Below are 20,702 nucleotides of genomic sequence, written 5' to 3' on the forward strand. Positions count from 1 at the left end.
ATTTGACCACCTGGGAACCTTTAACATTGACTCCTGTATTCTTTTAACAAATTCGTCTTTGGGCTTCCTTGCCTGCTAGCACAAGATGTTCCAGGCTCATCTTGTACATTTCCTAGTCCAAACCTGAAGTCCAAAGAGGCCTGCTTCCTTTCAAAGGGAAATAATGTTTAGAGACCACACTCCAGGTTTAGGTTCAATGCCACTGAGTTTTCATTGCTTATAGGCTATTTCAGTGATCAGATGAGGAAATGTGTATTTTTGAAAATAATTCATGGTTTGCACTGCGTTTCCAATCCACATGTAATATAAGGTTTTTTACTTGATGTTGCTTGTTTTTTCTCTTACACTGAAAATACTGGTTTCCTAATATATTAATATGATTACATATTTGATTTGTTCTACAGACTCAAAAAATAATGACAACATTATTACTAGTATTACTAAAAAAAGGTTTAAGGGTTCCTTAAAGTATTTTTTTGCCCTTAGAATATATTCTATTGCCCTTGGAATGTATTTCACTAAGAATGTATAGTCAAAATGCTGGGTAAAATCACTTGATATAATTCTTTTCTCAGTGTTATGTTACTAACATTATGTTACTAATTTGACCCAGCCAGGTTTATTTGTTATATTCTACTTCAAGTTTTTGGGATTGCTCTACTTTAAAAAAATGTTTACCCTTTGGAATATACAGAATATTTACATAAAACTCAATAACAAGATCTGTTGAGAGCACTTCCATCCCTGTTTCATCTGCCTCATTTACTTCATCCCCTTCTTGGTAACCACATTCATTGTTGTTAGTTTTTGGCTTATCTTCCCTGCTTTTCTACACAAAAGAGAGCATGTAATGTATGTATTTCTGCATCTTGCTTTTTATTACCTAACAAGAAAACCTGGAAATTCACTATCAAGAGATCATTCTCACCTTTTTTTTTTTTTTTTGATGTTTGCCTTCCATTGTGTGGATATAAATAATTTAACTAACCAAGACACTACTGATGGATATTTGGATTATTTCCAATGTCCTGCTATCACAAATAATGTCCCAGTGAATCACCCTGAATGCATATCATTCCATATTTGTGCAGGTGTAATTAAAGGCTTGATTCCCTGAAATGGGATTGCTAGGTCAAAGGACAAACGCTTATAAAATGTAACAGATACTGTCAATTTCTCCATAAGGACTGCACCAGTTTGTATTTCCATGGTAATGCATGAAAATGTCTGTTGCTTAACAGCTTTGACAAACAGGGTATATAGCTAAACTTGTATTCTTATCAGTGTGACAGGTGTGAATCACATGAGTATGGTTGAGAGTATTTTCCTATGTTTAAGGGCTTTTAAAATTTCTTCTATGAACTGACAGTATAATTATGCTCATTTTTCTATCAGGTTGTTGATATTTTACATTTCAATTTTTTGAAACTCTTAATAGATTAGAATCATTCATTTTTTATTTTATAAGGTGCAAATATTTTTTCACAGACTGCCACTGTCTTTTGATTTTTCTAATACTGCTTTCTTCTGTGTCATGAAGAAGTTTCTTTTGTTTATATATTGAAATTTGGAATTTATCATTTTCTTATTGTTAAGGGGATACTCTAGCTAAGACAGAAATGATGAACAGGGGGCAAGCCAAAAAAAACCAAGAATATGTGAAGGCAGAGTAACCCAGGCAAAGGGATCAGCAATGATGAAGGCCCTGAAGTAGAGTGGGCTTGGCAAGTGTCAGACGTAGACAGTGTGACTTACACCTAGGCCAGAAGAGAAGGAAACGGAACAAGTCCAGAGTGGTAGGCAGGAACAAAATCTTGGCAGAACTAAGTCATTAAAAGAAATGTAAATTTTGTTCTTAATGTAACAGAAAACCAAGAGGAAGATTAAATACAAAATATCAGCTTTATTACAACTGGGCATAAGAACCCAATTTTGGCATATTGATAACTTCAAGGTTATAAAGTAGGTACAAAAGTTATCTCTTTGGGGAGAGAATACTTGGAGAAATTACAAGGGAAAAGAAAAAACCGAGAATTGACACTTGGAAACCCACAGGGTTGGTGACCAACTTTATATCATATGAGTACTTAACACAAACTGCTTCATGCACAAAATTATTTAAAATATGATATAAAATTACTTTCAGACTGCTTGTATAAGGTGTATATGAAACAAATGAATTTTCCGTTTAGCCTTGGGCCCCATCCACAAGATATCTTACTATGTACATGCAAATATTCCAAAATAAGATAAAAATCCAAAATCTGAAACACTTCTGGTCCCAAGCATTTCAGATAAGGAATACTTAACCCATATAACAAATTTTTGTAAAAAACTGAACGGCAACAGAGGACATTAATTTCTTTTTTCTTTTTCTTTTTGCTTTATATACCTAATAATTAAGTTAGTCAAGTGACATTTTAGATAGTAGCATTTATGGAACTTCTGAATTTAAAAAGTGCACTTTTAAAAAAAAATGACATTCTTTACAAAACAGAAAAAAAGAAAAATCCAGCTTATATATACTGTAACAATTTTATTTCTTCACATCCTATAATCTCACCTTATTAAAAAAGCTTTGAACAATCTCTTGGTTTTCACCTGACTGAGACAATTTCCATACAGTTCCTCAAATATATCTGATACATTCCTGCCCTGAGTTTTGATATTTTGTACTTATATTTGATATTTCTTCTGACTTAAATGCCCCGACCTTAGATCTTCATATGGAGGACTTCCTCTCATTATTCAAGTCTCAGCTCAAACTCACTTCTTTATGGAGGTCTTCCTGAACGATCTTATCTAAAATAACCCTCTCAGTCACTTCTGATATCTTGCTTAGTGATTCTTTTGTAAAATTATGGGCATGCTGACAGGCTATTTGGAAAAAGTAACAATTAACTTCTGGAAATGAAAAGTATAATGACAAATTAGAAACTCAAGACACAGGTTAAATCGTGATTAAAATAGCTTGAAAGAGAATTAGTAAATTGGGAAATATTTCTGAATAAACTAATCATGATATTACACAGAAACAACGAGATGGAAAATGTGAAAAGGAAGAGGTAGGGAGGATAAAATAAGAAGATCCAAAATATGTCTCAATGGATTTTGACAGGAAATAAAAGTGAGAGTAAAAATATATTTGAACAGATAATGGCTGAAAAATGTCCACAATTGATGAGATTTCTCCTTAGTTTTAGGAAACATACAACTCTTAAGTAGAATAAAGAAAGGAAATCTGCTTCCCCTGTCACCTCATCAAACTGCTTGTGGCCCATGCTGCCTTGTTGGATTGCCAGAATGTAGACAGAAATGTATTGTTCTTTTTTTTTAAAAAAAAAATGTAACTGCTACTTGATAAAGACAGAACATTATTCTAGTTTCATGTTTAATCTGAATTAAATATATTCTGTGGCTTATATGAAGAAAAAAAAAAAGAAATCTGCTTCCAAACATATCCAAGACAACCTGCGGAATACCATAAACAAAACAGGGAGAGAAAGAGCGAGAGAGAGCCCAAAAGTAGTGTGTAAAGTTACCTATAAAGAAAAGACTATTAGTTGGCAGTCACAACAATCGTACCAAACAGATAATTATGTACCTAGAGAAAACATCTTTTAAGAATGAAAGTGAAAAAGAAAATGAAAAAAAAAAAAAAAAAAAAACAACCCTGAGAGTTTACTACCAACAAACCCTTATTTAAGGAATGTCTGATCCCAGAAGAACATGTGAAATATAAGAAGAAATGATAAGCAAAAGAGATGATAATCATGTATGTAATTCTCAACAAAAATTGATGATATAAAACAAATGGCTGCATTTAAGTTGTGATGTCACAAGAAGGGAAACACAGCACTGAATATAGCTGTAAGTGTCAGGGCAGGTGACTCTAAATTTCTTATATTAACTATACCTTTAAAACCTTCTAAGGTAACTACAAACTTAATAGCAGTAGAGTATATAACTTCAAAGTAAGCAAAGAAAGAAAAGTGAGGAAACCCAATCCAAAAGAAAATAAGGAGGAAAAAAAAGCATAACAAGACAAATAAACAGCAGATAAGATGGTTGAAACAAATAATTACAGGGGTAACAAATGCTACAAAACAATATAGGATATTATATAAAAATACTGTAAGAACCCCAAACTAAATACGAGTAAGAATAAGAATATCAATGTGTGTGTCTGTGTACATCCAATATGGGAGGTGTGGAGGAGGTTTTCCTAAGAAAGTAATGTTTAAAAGGAGACCTGGAAAAAAAAGTACTATGTATTTACAAAAAAAACTGGTTGGGGGTAGAAGGTAGCTTTTTTGTAATGTTCTGAGGTTCTGAGAGTGTATGACATATTTAAGAAAATGAGAAAAAGCCAACATGAAGACTAAAGAAAAAGAGACACAAGATGTGGCTGGATAGGTGGGGAGGGGCTGGTTCCTAGAGTTTAGGATTTTAGACGTTATCTAAAGGGCAATATGAAGCCATTAAAGAGTTTTCAGCAAGAGAGCGTAGGCCTAGATCTGGAATTTTAAAGTATCACCTGTTTCTTCTATCCCTGCAGTCAGAGGAGGTTAGATTAGAAGGGACACAGAACCATCTAGACATATGTTTTATTTTTCAGGTTGACTAAAACATGGCATCTTCCCAAGCATGGAATATAACATTTTCTTCCACGTTTTTAGCCACAGAAAACAAAAGCTCGGCATAGAAAAACAAAATAGACAATTTCATTAGTGGACATAGAAATTTTTTTGAACTGAACTTTAAAAACTGGTGATTTCCAAACAGAATTACAAAACTTAATTTATAAACCACATAATTAAGCATACATAACATCATAAAACTATACGTGACTCTCTTACACATAGTAACACCTACCTTAATCACAGCCAAGAAAGCACAACAGTGGTGGTGGCAGCAGCAACAAAGGATACTTAATGACAACTAAATATGCGGCTGAAATTCATATATTTTATTCAATATAGTCTCTCGAATAGTCACTTGAAGCCTACTTAGTATTAGTCCTATACATAATTTGTTAAAAAGAAATTTAAACTAGAAGTTATGGATTCCAAAGTTTACCCTACTGATAACATTTTGAAGTAATTAAAAAAAGACTTACTCATCTCTTGCTAATTAAGAGAAAATAATCCTAAAATTTTCAAATCATTACATGGTGGTACAATAGTTAATGTCCATTATCATGACACAATGTTCCACATGGCATTTTAAAAAGTATTAAAAAGTATATTTCAGAATATTTTCCAACCAAAATGTTTAAAATGGAAAATTTCACTGCAGAAACACCCTAAATGCAATGGTCAAGTCTCAACCTTCATTTTAGTTATCTGTGGCATTTGAGGATGGTGAAGATTTTTAATAAATAAATCCAATATACTGTGTACCATACCAAGCAGTGGAGACACAAAAGTGAAAAAAGACAAGTTTCCTGCTCCCAAAGGCAGATAAACATGCAAACAATTACAATGCATTGAGAGGTTTACTATAATGAAAGTTCTACCAGAATACTCATTGGATTTTATGGTAGAAAACTGCATTAACAAAGTTAATGAAGTATTCCATCTCTGCCCAATCTGATCTTGTTCTGTATAGGATTGCCTATGCTTCATAATTGTTACAGTAATGATAAAGGTCTCTAAGTTGCAAATTTCTTCTTGTACATTGGAATTTAGGAGTTTTTACTCTGGCCCTAGATTAAAACTGATATTTAAAAAATACATACTTGACACACTAATGTTATTTATATCTGTTTCTTAACTCAATGTACCAGGACAAAAAAGAATCCTGGGTATGGGCAATGCCTGCCTCACCTTTCTACCAGTTTCTGAGGCTCAGAGTGTTTATACAAATCTAAATAATTTAAAATGTCCAAAGAAATATCCTCAAATATTTGAAATTTAAAATGATAGAAAGTACAATGGAGAGGAAAAAAGGCATGTTTTCCTCAGGGTAATCATATTTTAAGTGAGTGTAGAGTTTGTGAAAGAGAAGGCAATGACAATGAGGAAGATGGAAACTGACTTATGAAGAACAATTAAGGAAGTTGAAAAGATTTGTATAGTAAACAGACATTTGAAGAAACCTAATAGTTTCAACTAACATTTACAGCATTACTATGTCAAAGGACTAGAGTTTCTCATATTGTTGCAGAAAGAAAAACAAAACAAGACGGAAGAAAACCCTAAAGGTTATCATGGAAACGGGAAGTCTTGGAGACATAATAATTTTTACAAGTATTTACAGTAAAGTAAAACGCTGTTGCAGATGAAAAAATATAAAACAATGAGTATATTCTTCATAGATATGAGCTTAACTATTAGAGTTGTCAAAGATTTTCGGTAAATACTTATTCACTCAGAGGCCGAATTACCATCTCTTATAATACAATAAAAGAATCCTATATAGAGAAGGAGGCTAGGCAAGATATTCTTATAAGTATCTTTTTCTGTGCTTATTTGCCTATTCCAATATCTTCTTCTGAGACTTGTCTTTGCCTGTTTTTCTTATCAGTTGTCTGTCTCACTGGCTGTAGTTTTGTTAGCTGAATGCTTGCTAGATACATCAGTTACAGATGAGGCTTGACATTTCACTTTCTTCAGTGACTTTATACTTAAGTTTTAGATTTGAGTATAGTCAAATATACAAAATTGTTGTATGGACTGTGATTCTTGCATTTTAAGAACTTCTTCCCTATTTTGAATTAAGATATTATCCTATAATTTCCTCTCTTTTAGTTTTGCTTTTCACATTTAGCTTTTAAATCCAACTAGAACTACTTTTATGAGTGGTGTAAGGTAGGGATCCGCCCCTTAACCCCATTTTGGGTAATCAATTGCCCTGGAACTATTGATGAATACGGTATCTTTCCCCGTGATTCATAATGACATTTCTGTCTTGCACTAAGATTCCACTAATGTTTGGGAGCTTCTGGGCTTACTGATCTGTCCTACTTATTTTTATCCTGGCCAATAGCACCCTGTTTTAATTACTGCACTTAATAAATGCTGCTACGTTTAGCAAGACTTTATTTACCACCTTGACGTGGTTATTCTTGGCTCTTTAAGTCTTGCTTGCAAATTTTAGGATCAGCAAGCCACATTTAACAATAAATCCTGTCAGAATTCTGCCTGGAATAACATTGAATCTGTAAGCATCAGTCCTCACATTCATTTAAAGTATAATCATTCATTTTGCTGGTGTTCTTTTACTTCCTTCAATATATTTTTATAATATTCTCCATAAGACCTGATATAGTTTATCCATTTCATTCTTAGGCATTTCACTGTTTTTCCTGTTGTTGCAGCTATTGCAAATGTAACTTTTTTAAAACTAGATTTTCTGATTGGGTGGCTGAGTAAGGACCTCTCATCAAATGTTTAAAACTGATGATAGTGTGCATTTTTTGTGTTATCTTTTATTTTAAATCTTTAGGTTATAATGTCTTTGGTAGTGGAAGTGCCCATCTATTATTCTTTGGTAAGCCCTTTTTATCATAAATATGTCAGCTTTTGTAGAATAATTTTTTTGTATCTATTAGGATATAATTTTTAATTTAGAAAATTAAGAAAAGTTTTCAAATGCTTAATCATCCATGCCTCCTTAGTCATTATTTATTACGTTCTTATACCTCACTTTACTGAATTTGCTAATATTTATTAAGGATTTTTGCATCTAGGTTTGTAAGTTGAAATATTTCTTTCTTTTGCTATCTTTGTCTGGTTTTGGTATCAAGATTACACCAACATTTCTTCTTTTTTCTACTCTTTGAAACAGTAGAAAAAAAGGAAAGCACAAAATAGGAATTATCTGTTGCTTTAAGAGTATATATAAAGTTACCTATAAAACCATTTGGCATGGAGAATTTCATAAACTTATGCTTTATACTATCCTTAAATGTACCTACATCATTTATGGATAGATTATCTATTGGATTTATGGATTGTCATCTAATTTGAATAAAATAACTCAGCAAATAAATAACTGGCTTAAATGAGTATTGTTAAAAAATTACAGAATGAGAACAATATGAAAAATGTAAGCACTAGCAAATAGCAACATATAAAAAGGCATAATTGACACTGCTACCACTAGTATGAGCTCTTCATTGACTATACTATGAAGTAAAAACAGTGAAATCAGGCCAAAAAAAGGTTAAATTCTTAAGGAAGCTATGGAAATACGGGTTTATACTTTCTATCACTGTTAATGAAACTCTTCTAAAGTATATTATCATTCAATAAGATACTGGCAGTGAAGTCATCATGATTAGCGAGACATTTAAAAATTGTTTATAACATCTTTATTTAAATCCTAAAATATTTATAGAAAGATTAGTACACATACTGTGTTAGTGGGTACATATACACACATCCATATGTACACACAAATGCATCAAAGGGTATGTGCTTCATTTTTCCTTGTTTGGTGTGCAAGTAGACAAATTTTAAGAAACTACCAATCCATACCATGGCAGAATGGTTTCATAAAAGAAAATCTGATCTTGTTACTCTCAGTCTGGTAGCTTCCTATGACCCCAAGAAAAGTCAAAATTTGGTCCCTACCTACTTCTTTAGCTTCATCTACCATCACTCTTCCCCTCGCCCTCTATACCTCAAACCACATTAAACTAAATGATTTCTATCCTCAAGAAGACTAGAATCACATATGACAAGAAGTCATCCAAAAACTTAAAATTATCAAGAAGACTAGTTATAGATTTATATCCACTATCACTACTCTTTCCAATCTCAGGATTTTCACGTATTTTTGCATTTTGTTTAGACTACTACAATAATTTAAATAATTACATGACTTGTGTTCTACATATACATGGATCTGTCTTGCCACCTAGCTTCATAGAATCAAAGATCTAAGGACTGGAAATTTACTTTTAAAATGCCTTTTTTTTTTTTTTGAGACAGAGTCTTGCTCTGTTGCCAGGCTGGAGTGCAGTGGCGTGATCTTGGCTCACTGCCACCTCTGCCTCCCGGGTTCAAGTGATTCTCCTGCCTCAGCCTCCCGAATAGCTGGGACTACAGGCATGTGCCACCACGCCCAGCTAATTTTTGTATTTTTAGTAGAGACGGGGTTTCACCATGTTGGCCAGGATGTCGATCTCTTGACCTCGTGATCCACCCACCTCGGCCTCCCAAAGTGCTGGGATTACAGGTGTGAGCCACCATGCCCGGCCAAAATGCCATCTATTCTAACCACTCATCTGATGCTTTTCAATACCTCCAATGATGAGGCAATCAGGGAATCATTCCTTCTTTCCTTAGCAATTTCCTTAGAAATATTCTTTCTTATCTAGACCTGAAATCTGTTTCCCTCTAACCTCTAGCTAGTGATGCTAACTCAACTCATTGGACCATTCACAGAAAACTCAGTCCTATGTTCCTGTAACAGCCATACAAGTATTTATAGATCACTATCACGTTACTTCTAAGGCTCCTTCTGTGGTGATAAGGAATGGGAGGTAGAGAGTACGGTGAGAGTAGTATTTGAGAATCTTTCATGAGTTTGTTACTAAATATTTAATTCTCACATTGTTCCAATGGGTCCATTATTATTATGGCCAAATTACAATTGAAGAAATTAAAAGTCTGACAGGTAACATTACTTGTTCAAGTAACTTAAGTAAGCAGCAGAGCTGGGATTTCAACCACTAGTCTGTCACATACCAAAGCCTATGTTCTAGTCTCTTCAGAAATCCCCAAAAGGAGAGGAGATATAAGGGAATATAAGGCATGGAAAAGCAAATAAAAAAATTCTAAAAATCCTCTATTTTCCTGAGTTCCAAAATTCTATGTACTGATATTTTTTTCCTTAAGCCTTCACAGGTGTCCAACCCTCTGATTGAGAGGATTTTTTTTTACTTATCTGTGGTGGCAGATATCATAAAAATAACACAGGGAACCCCCCCACCGGCTTTTTAAAGCTCATCAGCTGTAGTCTGTGTTAAGAGTATTTTATGTGTGGCCCAACACAACTCTTCTTCCAATGTAGCCCAGGGAAGCCAAAAGGTTGGACACCCATGTGATATCATAGTTATCTTTTGACATTTCTTTCTCTATCTTATAAGCTATTATCTTAAAATTTGTCAGATATTGTCACATAAATACTTGCAACCTAGTATTAGGGAACAAAAAAGGAAAAATTATTCCCATATTTCAGCCCCTCTAAATTTTAATCTGATTTACACACTGAAAAGACTGTATCTTCAAACACTAACTAGTATATTCTTCTTTTTTTTTAAGAGACAGAGTTTTGCTCTTGTTGCCCAGGCTGGAGTGCAATGGTATGATCTCGGCTTACTGGAACCTCTGCCTCCTGGATCCAAGCAACTCTCCCGCCTCAGCCTCTCGAGTAGCTGGTATTACAGGCGTGTGCCACAACGCCCGGCTAATTTTGTATTTTTAGTAGAGACGGGGTTTCTCCATGTTGGTCAGGCTGGTCTTGAACTCCCGACCTCAGGTGATCCACCCGCCTTGGCCTCCCAAAGTGCTGGGATTACAGGCGTGAGCCAGCGCGCCTGGCCTAACTAGTATATTCTTCTTAACAGCCCCAAACTAACATCACTCACTGCCTTCTGGAATCAAATTTAATGATGACTTTTTTCTTATGGCTTCAAAGACTGACAATACTATTCCTAGTCCATATTAACAAAAGCTACCTAAATTGTCCTTTGTTCTGATAAACACTTAAGTCCTTCGCACACACTTAAAAGGCTCTTCTTCTTGCTTTTCCTCTGTGAAGTTACGGTTCTCTTTTAATTAAACTCTATAAGTCCAACACGGTCTTCATCATTCAGGTTCCTTATGACAAATGTTTCTCCATATAGTTAGTTACATGATAACATTATATTTGTCACAGATATTCCATTTCCTCTGTTCCAAGTTACATTATAAACAACTGGAAGATAAATAATCTATTTTTTTCTCACCTAAATACAAAAAAAATGAACAAGCAAGTGCTTACTGTTTTCAGCTGTCCACTATAAAAATAATTATTTCTTATAAACATCTCTTTATTTATATCCTTTGTTTATATGCTTTATTTTTAAGCTGTTTATTAGGATACACTTTATTGCAAAAGGAGTTGAGAGCAACTCAGATTTTCTCTTTTATAAACAAAGATGCAAGTACAAAAGCTGTAAATACGTACTTCTCTCCAGCACATATTACATAAGCAAATTAAAAGTCATATTACATCCAAAATAAATTTCCCTATGAATATAAAAAGTTATAAATATACATTTAACGATATAAAACATCAAATTATATATTACATGCACACAAAAAATCTTACCTTGCTGAGTATTTTGTTCTTGCATTCGATTCACAGTGAGGTCTAAGGGGCCTTCCTGCTCTTCCTGAAGGGAGTTTTCTGCTTGATTCATTTGGATACTTTTACATACTATACTTGGTCCAATTGAACCATTTCTATTCTCTTGAGTTTTACCACTTTTTGAAATGTACTCAATCGCAAATTGGCGTATCATCTTTTTCATTAATTCCTGAGCAACTAGGGGAATGTTAGGATCACAGTTCTGAGGAAGATCTAGGGAAGAAATAAATATAATAATCATTTTAAAAAAAGAAATGCAAATCACCAACATTTAAATTTATTTTTATTACAAATTAATAACTTCAGAAGTCTTTTAGCATCAGTCCATAACTGCCAATGTTTTCTGGGAATTAGCAATAAAAGCTATGTAGATTTAATCAGCTTTATAATAATACATCAACCAAAAATGTGGCATATTTAATTATTTCTTACAATTAAACATTTTCTGGTCCCAAACTAAAATACAGATAAAGAAGTAGACATAGAAGCAGAACAACTTATTCTCAAGAGTTTTAATATTCATTCAGATATTTTACTAGATATTAAAACACTCAGTATGTGAACATAAATTGTATAAGTAACCAATTTTTATCCTAATATACAATGTGCATGCATTAACTAGGAAAACGTCTAAATTCTTATAATTCTGTATCCATTAAATTCTTCAATTCTATAAAATGTGCATTTCATATATATCCTGAATTTCATCATCAAGGATTTTCTTTCCTCGATTTTTTATATAGAAAAATTTTGATAATAAAAAATGAAAGAATAGTACAATGACATAGCTTCCACTAATATTCAAGAACTGTTACTAGTCTGCCAAATTAGCTTTCTTTTTACTTTATTTTTATTTGTAGAACCACTGAAACTGCAGAATAATGACAATTTACTTCTAAATATTTCAGCATGGATATCCTAAGATAATTCTGTAAAATGAGAATATCATTGAGAGTTTTAACCAAAACATTTTGATCAAGTACAACTATAATAAAGTTCAACAGTAATAATACAACTCTGTCTGAAACTTATATAGTTGGTAAAACAACTGAATGATTTTATAGTAAGAAGTGTGGGATAAGAACAGATCACTTATATACACAGTGTACAATAGTGATACAGAGATTTAGTATTGGGGTGGTGGCTTTTATACACACATTTCTGGTCTGGCTCCATTCCCTTTATTTACTCTGCCCCTTTAGATGTAAGGTGATTGGTAAATTGGGAAAGATGACTAGAGACACTTGTTTTTTGAGTAGGGATATACTTTTTCCTCTTAGAAATGGGCCTACTTGTAGAGATACTAGTTCTCTACTCCTTAAATGTCTAAACCCTTACTCAGGTAGATCCGTGTTATGTGAATAGGCCTTCTCTGATCCATGGCTGTCAGAGACTGAAGTGGTAAGTCTCCCTAGTTTTGTGTTTCAGTATTAGTTAAAATACTTGTCTAAAAGACTTAAAGAGACGTCTTCCAACCAGCATCTATCATTAATTGGTCCATGGCTCTAAAATACAAGAAGCTTTCAAACTATACTATTTGGAGGTGAGGAGAGGCAACAAACCCACTCTCACCGCAGCTATTGTCACATTTGGTAGCAAAACATGACTTAAGCTGATATAAGCTGGTCCTGCATAACTGTCAATACATTTGATCACAGGGTGCTATCTCAGACTTGTTGGAGATATTACAAAACACTGTATTACCTGTTTCAAAACAAATAATTTTGAATTCTAAAAAACATCTGAAAGAGGAAATTATGGGCCTATAAGAAAAATACAATTTTAGCCTTCACTTCCATTGTTTGTTTAGAACCTGATAGGAAAGAGGGACATTATTCGTTTTGGGGCAGTGGCGTAAACGACCTAGCTATAGTTTGGGATCTTAGTCATCTTTATGAACTTAGGCTAATTACATATTCTCTCCATGCCTCAGTTTCTACATTCATTAAGACAGAAGTAATAATAGAACCTGGGATACTATTTATGGGGCTTGCTCACTGGATGCTGTAAGGATTATATGAGATTGTAGATAAAATACTTAACTCTGTACTTGGCATATTAATAGTCCAGTAAATGTTAGCTGTTAGTAGAAATAATACGACAAAAAAAAAAAAAGATGCAGGCTGAGCACTTATATTTTATTTAAATCACCAAATGGCAAATAAGTAAAAATACGAGGGGTCTTCAAAGTTCATGGAAAACACATATTATAAAAAACCTATGCATAGATTTCAAAAATTTTTTGCACCAAAATAAACTACTAACTTGTTATAACATGTGTAAACAGCATCTAGTTTGAGGCACTAAGAAGGATACGACATCAGTTTGAAAACATCCAGTATCAGAGCAACATGAGTTCTGCTAAAATTGAAGCAAGAACAAATATTAACTACACGGTAAAGCTTGGGTGGAAGAATGGTAAAATCACTGGTAATTTTGAAAAAGCTTATGAGGATAATGGCCTAAAGAAATCAGCAGTTTAAAAATGGATAACTTGGTCGTTGGCAAAGTCTGAGTCCTGTCCTCTCACTCTCCTCCCTGGACAGCATGAGCTTCACCACTTGCTCCACCTTCTCCACCAGCTACTGTTTCCTGGACTCCGTCCAAGCGCCCAGCTACGGTGCCTGGCTGGTCAGCAGCGTGGCTGGCGTCTATGCAGGTGCCGGGAGCTCTGGTTCCCTGATCTCCGTGTCCTGCTCCACCAGCTTCCAGGGCAGCTTGAGGTTCGGGGACCTGGCCGTGGGGATGGCCGGGGGGGTTTGGCAGGAAAGGGAAGCATCCAGAACGAGGAGGAGACCATGCAAAGTCTGAATGGCCAGACCATGCAAAGCCTGAATGACAGCTTGGCCTCCTACCTGGACAGAGTGAGGAGCCTGGAGACCAAGAACTAGAAGCTAGAGACCAAAATCTGGGGGCACCTGGAGAAGATGGGACTCCAGGTCAGAGACTGGAGCCATTACTTCAAGACCATCAAGGACGTGAGGGCTCAGATTTTCACAAATACTGTGGACAATGCCCGCATCGTTCTGCAGATCGACAATGCCCGTCTTGCTGCTGATGACTTTAGAGTCAAGTATGAGACAAAGCTGGCTGTGCGCCAGTCTGTGGAGAGCAACATTATGGGCTCCTGCAAGGTCACTGATGAAACCAATGTCACTTGGCTGCAGCTGGAGACACAGATCGAGGCTCTCAAAGAGGAGCTGCTCTTCATGAAGAACCATGAAGAGGAAGTAAAAGGCCTACAAGCCCAGATTGCCAGCTCTAGAGTGACTGCAGAGGTAGATGCCACCAAATCTCAGGACCTTGCCAAGATCATGGCAGACATCTGAGCCCAATACGACGAGCTGGCTCAGAAGAACCGACAGGAGTTAGACAGGTTACTGGTCTCAGCAGATTAAGGAAAGCACCACAGTGATCACCACACAGTCTGCCGGAATTGGAGCTGCTGAGATGGTGCTCATGGAGCTGAGACTTACAGTCCAGTCCTTGGAGATGGACCTGGACTCGATGAGAAATCTGAAGGCCAGCTTGGAGAATGGCCTGAGGGAGGTGGAGGCCTGCTATGCCCTGCAGATGGAGTAGCTCAATGGGCTCCTCCTGCACCTGGAGTCGGAGCTGGCACAGACCCAGGCAGAGAGGCAGCACCGGCCCAGGAGTACGAGGTCCTGCCAAACATCAAGGTCAAGCTGGAGGCTAAGATCGACACCTGCTGGAAGACGGCGAGGACTTCAATCTTGGTGATGCCCTGGACAGCAGCAATTCCATGCAAACCATCCAAAAGACCACCAGCCACCGGACAGTGGATGGCAAAGTGGTGCCTGAGACCAATGACACCAAAGTTCTAAAACATTAAGCCAGCAGAAGCAGGGTCCCCTCTGGGGAGGAGGAGGCCAATAAAAAGTTCAGGGGTCAAAAAAAATGGACAACTCATTTTAAAGGATGAGATGATGCTGAAGATAAAGCCCTCAGTGACAGAACATCTGCATCAATTTGTGAGGACAAAAATCCATTTTCTTTGCATCCCAATTGAAGAGGACTGGTGATTAACAACAGGAATGATAGTCAACACCATAGACATCTTGACGGATGTTAGCTTACACAATTCTGACTCAAAAATTAAAGCTGAGATTTCCACTCAATGGGTGCCAAGACCATTGCGACCAGATCAGTGGCAGACAACAGCACAGCTTTCAATGAAAAATTTAAACCAGTGGGTTCAAGATTCAGAGCATGTCTTCAAAGAATTGTAAAAGGTGATGAAACATGGCTTTACCAATATAATCCTGAAGATAAAATACAATTAAAGCAATGGCTATCAAGAGGTGGAAGTGGTCCAGTCAAAGCCAAAGCAGACTGGTTAAGAGCAAAGGTTATGGCAACAGTTTTTTGGAATGTTCAAGGCATTTTGCATTTGACTTTCTGGAGGCCCAAAGAAATAATGTCTGTTTATTATAAGAGTGTTCTGAGAAAGGCGGCCAAAGCTTGAGCAGAAAAATGCCCAGGAAAGCTTCACCAGGGAGTCCTCCACAATAATGCTCTTGCTCATTCCCTTTATCAAACAAGGGCAATTTGGCAAGAGTTATGATGGGAAATCATCAAGCATCCACCTTACAGTCCTCATTTGATGCCTTCTAATTTTTTTGTTTCCTAATCTTAAAAAAACTTTAAAGGTCACCCATTTTTCTTCAGTTAATAATGTAAAAAAATTGCATTGACATGGTTAAATTCCCAGTTCTTTCCAGCATGGACTAAACAGCTGGTATCCTTGCTTACAAAAGTGTCTTGAATTGGATGGAGCTTATGTTGAGAAATAAACTTTGTGTTTTTTATTTCTATCTTTGAATTTCATTTTTCCATGAACTTTTTAAAGTCCCCTAATATTTGTTAACTTCATAACTGGAAAAATATAAAAGACATACTTTATAAACCCATGTGATACTTTTTTGGTCCAAACTAGATTATATTAGCTAACTAAAGTGCATTATCAAAACAAGAAATATCCATGTTGCACATAGGATTTCAAAGATATACCAGTGCTTGATGATTATCTTTAGAAATCTTTGAAGGCTTCTATGAACATCCTTCTTCACCTTTTTTCAAATCTAATCTTGCTTTGCATTATGTATTTAAAGGAGAAACCAGCTTTACTTTTAGGTATTTTAGTTAACTGTCCTGAATTGTATTACTAACATCATCACTTTATCAATTCAATATCATTATATCTGCCATAAAGGACAGACATTATTAGACCCATATCATGTGACTAGGGCTATACTTTAGGACTGAATTTAGAGCAAAGTTTAAAGCACAATACACAGTGCTACTCTGTTTTATTCACCCACTCACTTTTTGTCCCTTTATACTATATTGTGGAATAAGTCCATGTGTGAGACCAAAGGACCTGGCAAAAGAGAGGGAGAAAAACAGACAGACAGACAAAGAGAATGCTTCTCAGCTGCTGACTGGTTAGTCAGCCTCTTAAATCACTTGCACAAGTTGTCATAACTACAAAAAAGCAAATAACCGAAGATCTAGATGTAGGTTAGGAATTGTAAACTCAAATTTTTACAAGGATCAGGCTAGTAGTAAATATTTGCCTAGAAGAATGTTGCCACCCGGAAATAGGGTTTACTGCCCCCTATCAGACAAGAACAATTATTTTTTGCCTTATTTCTTCACTTTCCAAAGTTAACTAATTTAAAAAGACCTGTGTGGCTGCTGCTTCAAGATGGTCCTCAATAATTCCTGCCTCCTGATATAACACTGCTGTGCAATACCCTCTTAGCCTCCATGTTGTATTATGGGTGGTCTGTGTAACCAATAGCGTACTGTCAAACTATTTGTCACTTTGGAGATTATGTTATAAATGAATGAAGTTTTCATACTGGACACTGATGAACATTGATGCTCTTGGTTGTTTTCTCTTTTGCCCTCCTTCTCCCCTCATTTTCTCTTTCTCCCCTTCCGTTTCCCTCCTCCTCTATCTCCTTCTCCCTTTCATTTATCTATCCCTTCATCTCTCTCTCTCTCTCATCACTCACTCCAGAGAAAGCCATAACTATGAGCAGTCCCATGAGGTGGCTCATGTGAAGAAAGACGGAAGCCTCCTGCAAGCAGCCAAATGTGCGGACTTGCAAGACATTCTACAGCAATCAAATCTCCTATGACCACAACCCAGCTCACTCCTTGATTGTAGCCTCATGAACAAGTGAGCCAAAACCAACTAGCTGAGCAATTCTCAGGTTCCTGACCCCAGAGAAAATATGAAATAATAAATGTCTGTTGTTTGAAACTGAATTTTGAAAGTAATTTGTTATAGAGTCATAAATAATATAGATTTTGGTGCATATTAGTGGGATGCTGCTGTAATAAAAAACTGAAAAGGTAGGTGCCACTTTTGAACCAGGAAGTGGCCTTTGGGAATAGTATTAATGAAAGGCTGAAGTAACTTCAATAAGCTGTTAATAGCCACAGCCTTTAAGAAGGCTGCAGAGTAAGAACTTCTAGAAAAATGAGGTAAATATTACTGGAATTATGTATTGGGAGAAAGTTTCACAACACTATTATCTTCAGTAACTTGGGAAGTAGAAAATGTGTCCAATGAATTGGATGATCTATCTAGGGAAATATCTAAGCAAAGTGTGAAAGGTGGCCCCTGGTTTCTTCTTGCTAATTAAAGTGCAAAAAGAAAGAGATAAGCTCAAGGAAGAACTGTGATATGGTTTAGATGTTTGTCCCCTCTAAATCTCATGTTAAAATGTGATTCTGAATGTTGAAGTTGGGGTCTTATGGGAGGTGATCGGATCATGGTGAAACCAACCCAACTGCCCCCACAGACTGTTCTTTTTGATAAACAGAAATTGCCCCTTCTGGTCTTAAAAAGCTTGAAACTTGTATTTGTTTTATCTGAGTTCCTTCCTCAGAAAAGAACCTTCAGGCCTCTCAAAGAAAGTATCAAAGAACTGAAACTCACCAGATGATGGCACCACATCATGGATCCCTCATTCACCATGATTGCGTCCTTGCCCCTTCCCTAATTCTTGTTTTCTTACACACTGTTACATTTCTCCCCTGCTATATAAACTCTTAGTTTTAGTCAGGCAGATGGATTTGAGACTGAGCGCCCATCTCCTTGGCTGCAGCAACTGATTAAAGCCCTCCTTGGCAATAACTGTTCTTTCAGTGATTGGCTTTCTGTGAAGCAAGCATCAAGACCTACATCAAACCACTGGTGTTTTGGTAATAATGAGGCGGATCCCTCACGAATGACTTAGCCCCATCCCCTTGGTGATAAGTGAGTTCTCCCTCAGTCCACGTGAGATCTGGTTGTTTAAAAGTCTGGGACCAACTTTCTCTTTTTCTTTTGCCATGTGATGTGCTGGCTTCTGCTTTGCTTTCTGCCATGATTGTAAGCTTCCTGAGGTCCTTACCAGAGCTGAGCAGATATTGGTGTCATGCTTGCACAGACTCACAGACTGCAAAAGCATGAGCCAATTAAACGTCTTTTTTTTTTTTTTTAAGAGAGAGTGTCCCTCTTGTCACCCAGGCTGGAGTGCAGAGGCATGATCTTGGCTCATTGCAACCTCCACCTCCTGGGTTCAAGCAATTCTCATGTCTCCACCTCCTGAGTAGCTGGGATTACAGGCATGCGCCTCCAAGCCCAGCTAAGTTTTGTATTTTTAGTAGCGGCTGGGTTTTGCCATGTTGGCCAAGCCAGTCTGAAACTCCTGGCCTTAAGTGGTCTGCCTGCCTTGGCCTCACAAAGTACTGGTGTGAGCCACCATGCCTGGCCAAACCTCTTTTCTTTATAGATTACTCAGCCTCAGGTATTTCTTTTTTTCTTTTCTTTTTTCAAGACAGAGTCTCACTCTGTCACCCAGGCTGGGGTGCAATGACAATCTCGGCTCATTGCAACCTCTGCCTCTTGGGTTCCAGCGATTCTTCTGCCTCAGCCTCCTGAGTAGCTGGGATTACAGACATGTGCTACTGCACCCAGCTAACTTTTGTATTTTTAGTAGAGACGGGGTTTCACCACGTTGGCCAGGCTGAGTTGTTTTTTTTTTTTTGTTTTTGAGAAGGAGTCTCACTCTGTCGCCCAGGCTGGAGTGCAATGGAACGATCTTGGCTCACTGCAACCTCTGCCTCCTGGGTTCAAGTGATTCTCCTGCCTCCACCTCCCGAATAGCTGGGATCACAGGCGCCTGCCACCACGCCCAGCTAAGTTTTGTATTTTTGGTAGAGATGGGGTTTTGCCATGTTGGCCAGGCTGATCTTGAACTCCTGACCTCAGGTGATCTGCCCACCTTGGCCTCCCAAAGTGCTGGGATTACAGGCATGAGCCACTGTGCCGGCTGAGATATTTCTTTATAGCAATGCAAGAACAGCTTAATATAGACTGTTAAACAAAGAGACAGCAGGTTTTGACTGTTTTGAAAATTCTCAGTCTATACAGAAAGCAAATGATGCCAAAATTAAGAAATGATTATTGAGCAAAGATTAAATCAGGAAAACAGCTAGGAAAATATACTTCAGAAAGGTGACTGGTTGTCTTCCAGTTTTGACACTAATGTTGTGGGTCTCTTGCGGGTTGTTGTTGCTGTTTTGCAGGGTGGGAGGGGGAATGTAACTTCATTAAACAAAAGAACTCTGGGAATTAACCAAAAGCTTATAGCCATCAAGGAATGTCTATTCAAGAAAATCAGCTGAATCTCAAAATCAACTGAATCTCAGTAAGTACAGCAAGCTATCATGGCATTTTAAATTGCACTATTCTTCCTTTGCGCTGAAGCTACAAGGTAACAAAAACAAAACAAAACAAAACAAAAAATCACTGAAACAAACAATTGCACTATTCTCATCCTTCCTCCTCAAGACACACGGAGCCCCCATGGCAAACACTGAGAGTCTTACGATTGTAGACATATGAGGAAACCTCTGTTCAATCATTAGTTGATCACTAAGCTAACGAGGTGAAGATGTCAGTGGGCACAGAATACAAAGAATACTATCTTCACAGAATTAGTTTAGAAAAGTCACTAAACAAAGAATAACAACAATGACACAGCAACAACAAACCTTGGGGTGGAGGATAATCTGATTTCCAGTTGTCACACTGTATTATTTTAAATATTTAGTTTTTAAACATTGTGGGACATGCAAAGACATAAAAACGTACCACACGTGGGGGAAAAAGTCCACAGAAAATGTCTCTGAGAAAGCCCAGATATTGAACTTATTAGATAAAAAAACTTTAAATCAGACATTTAAAATATGTTCAAAGAATGAAAGCAAACCATGTATAAACAACTAAAGTATGAGGAGAATATTTCACTAAATAG

The 20,702-nt window shown here is 36.5% G+C and overlaps 1 protein-coding gene across 21 annotated transcripts in view; it reads right to left on the bottom strand.

Annotated features, from left to right (window-relative positions):
* LCORL (ligand dependent nuclear receptor corepressor like) overlaps positions 1–20,702 on the bottom strand; it is a 180,249-nt gene that overhangs the window by 54,812 nt on the left and 104,735 nt on the right. For 19 of the 21 annotated variants that reach the window (XM_054485833.2, XM_054485834.2, XM_054485838.2 and 16 more), the window contains one exon: positions 11,326–11,577. In XM_054485833.2, coding sequence (XP_054341808.1) covers positions 11,326–11,577 — 252 coding nt within the window. Of the gene's footprint in view, positions 1–1,883; positions 10,961–11,325; positions 11,578–20,702 lie in introns of those variants that run through there. The other 2 variants (XM_054485840.2, XM_063663550.1) reach the window with 1 other exon arrangement.

This window comes from Pongo pygmaeus, chromosome 3 (assembly GCF_028885625.2).
Source record: "Pongo pygmaeus isolate AG05252 chromosome 3, NHGRI_mPonPyg2-v2.0_pri, whole genome shotgun sequence".
Classification (NCBI taxonomy): domain Eukaryota; kingdom Metazoa; phylum Chordata; class Mammalia; order Primates; family Hominidae; genus Pongo; species Pongo pygmaeus.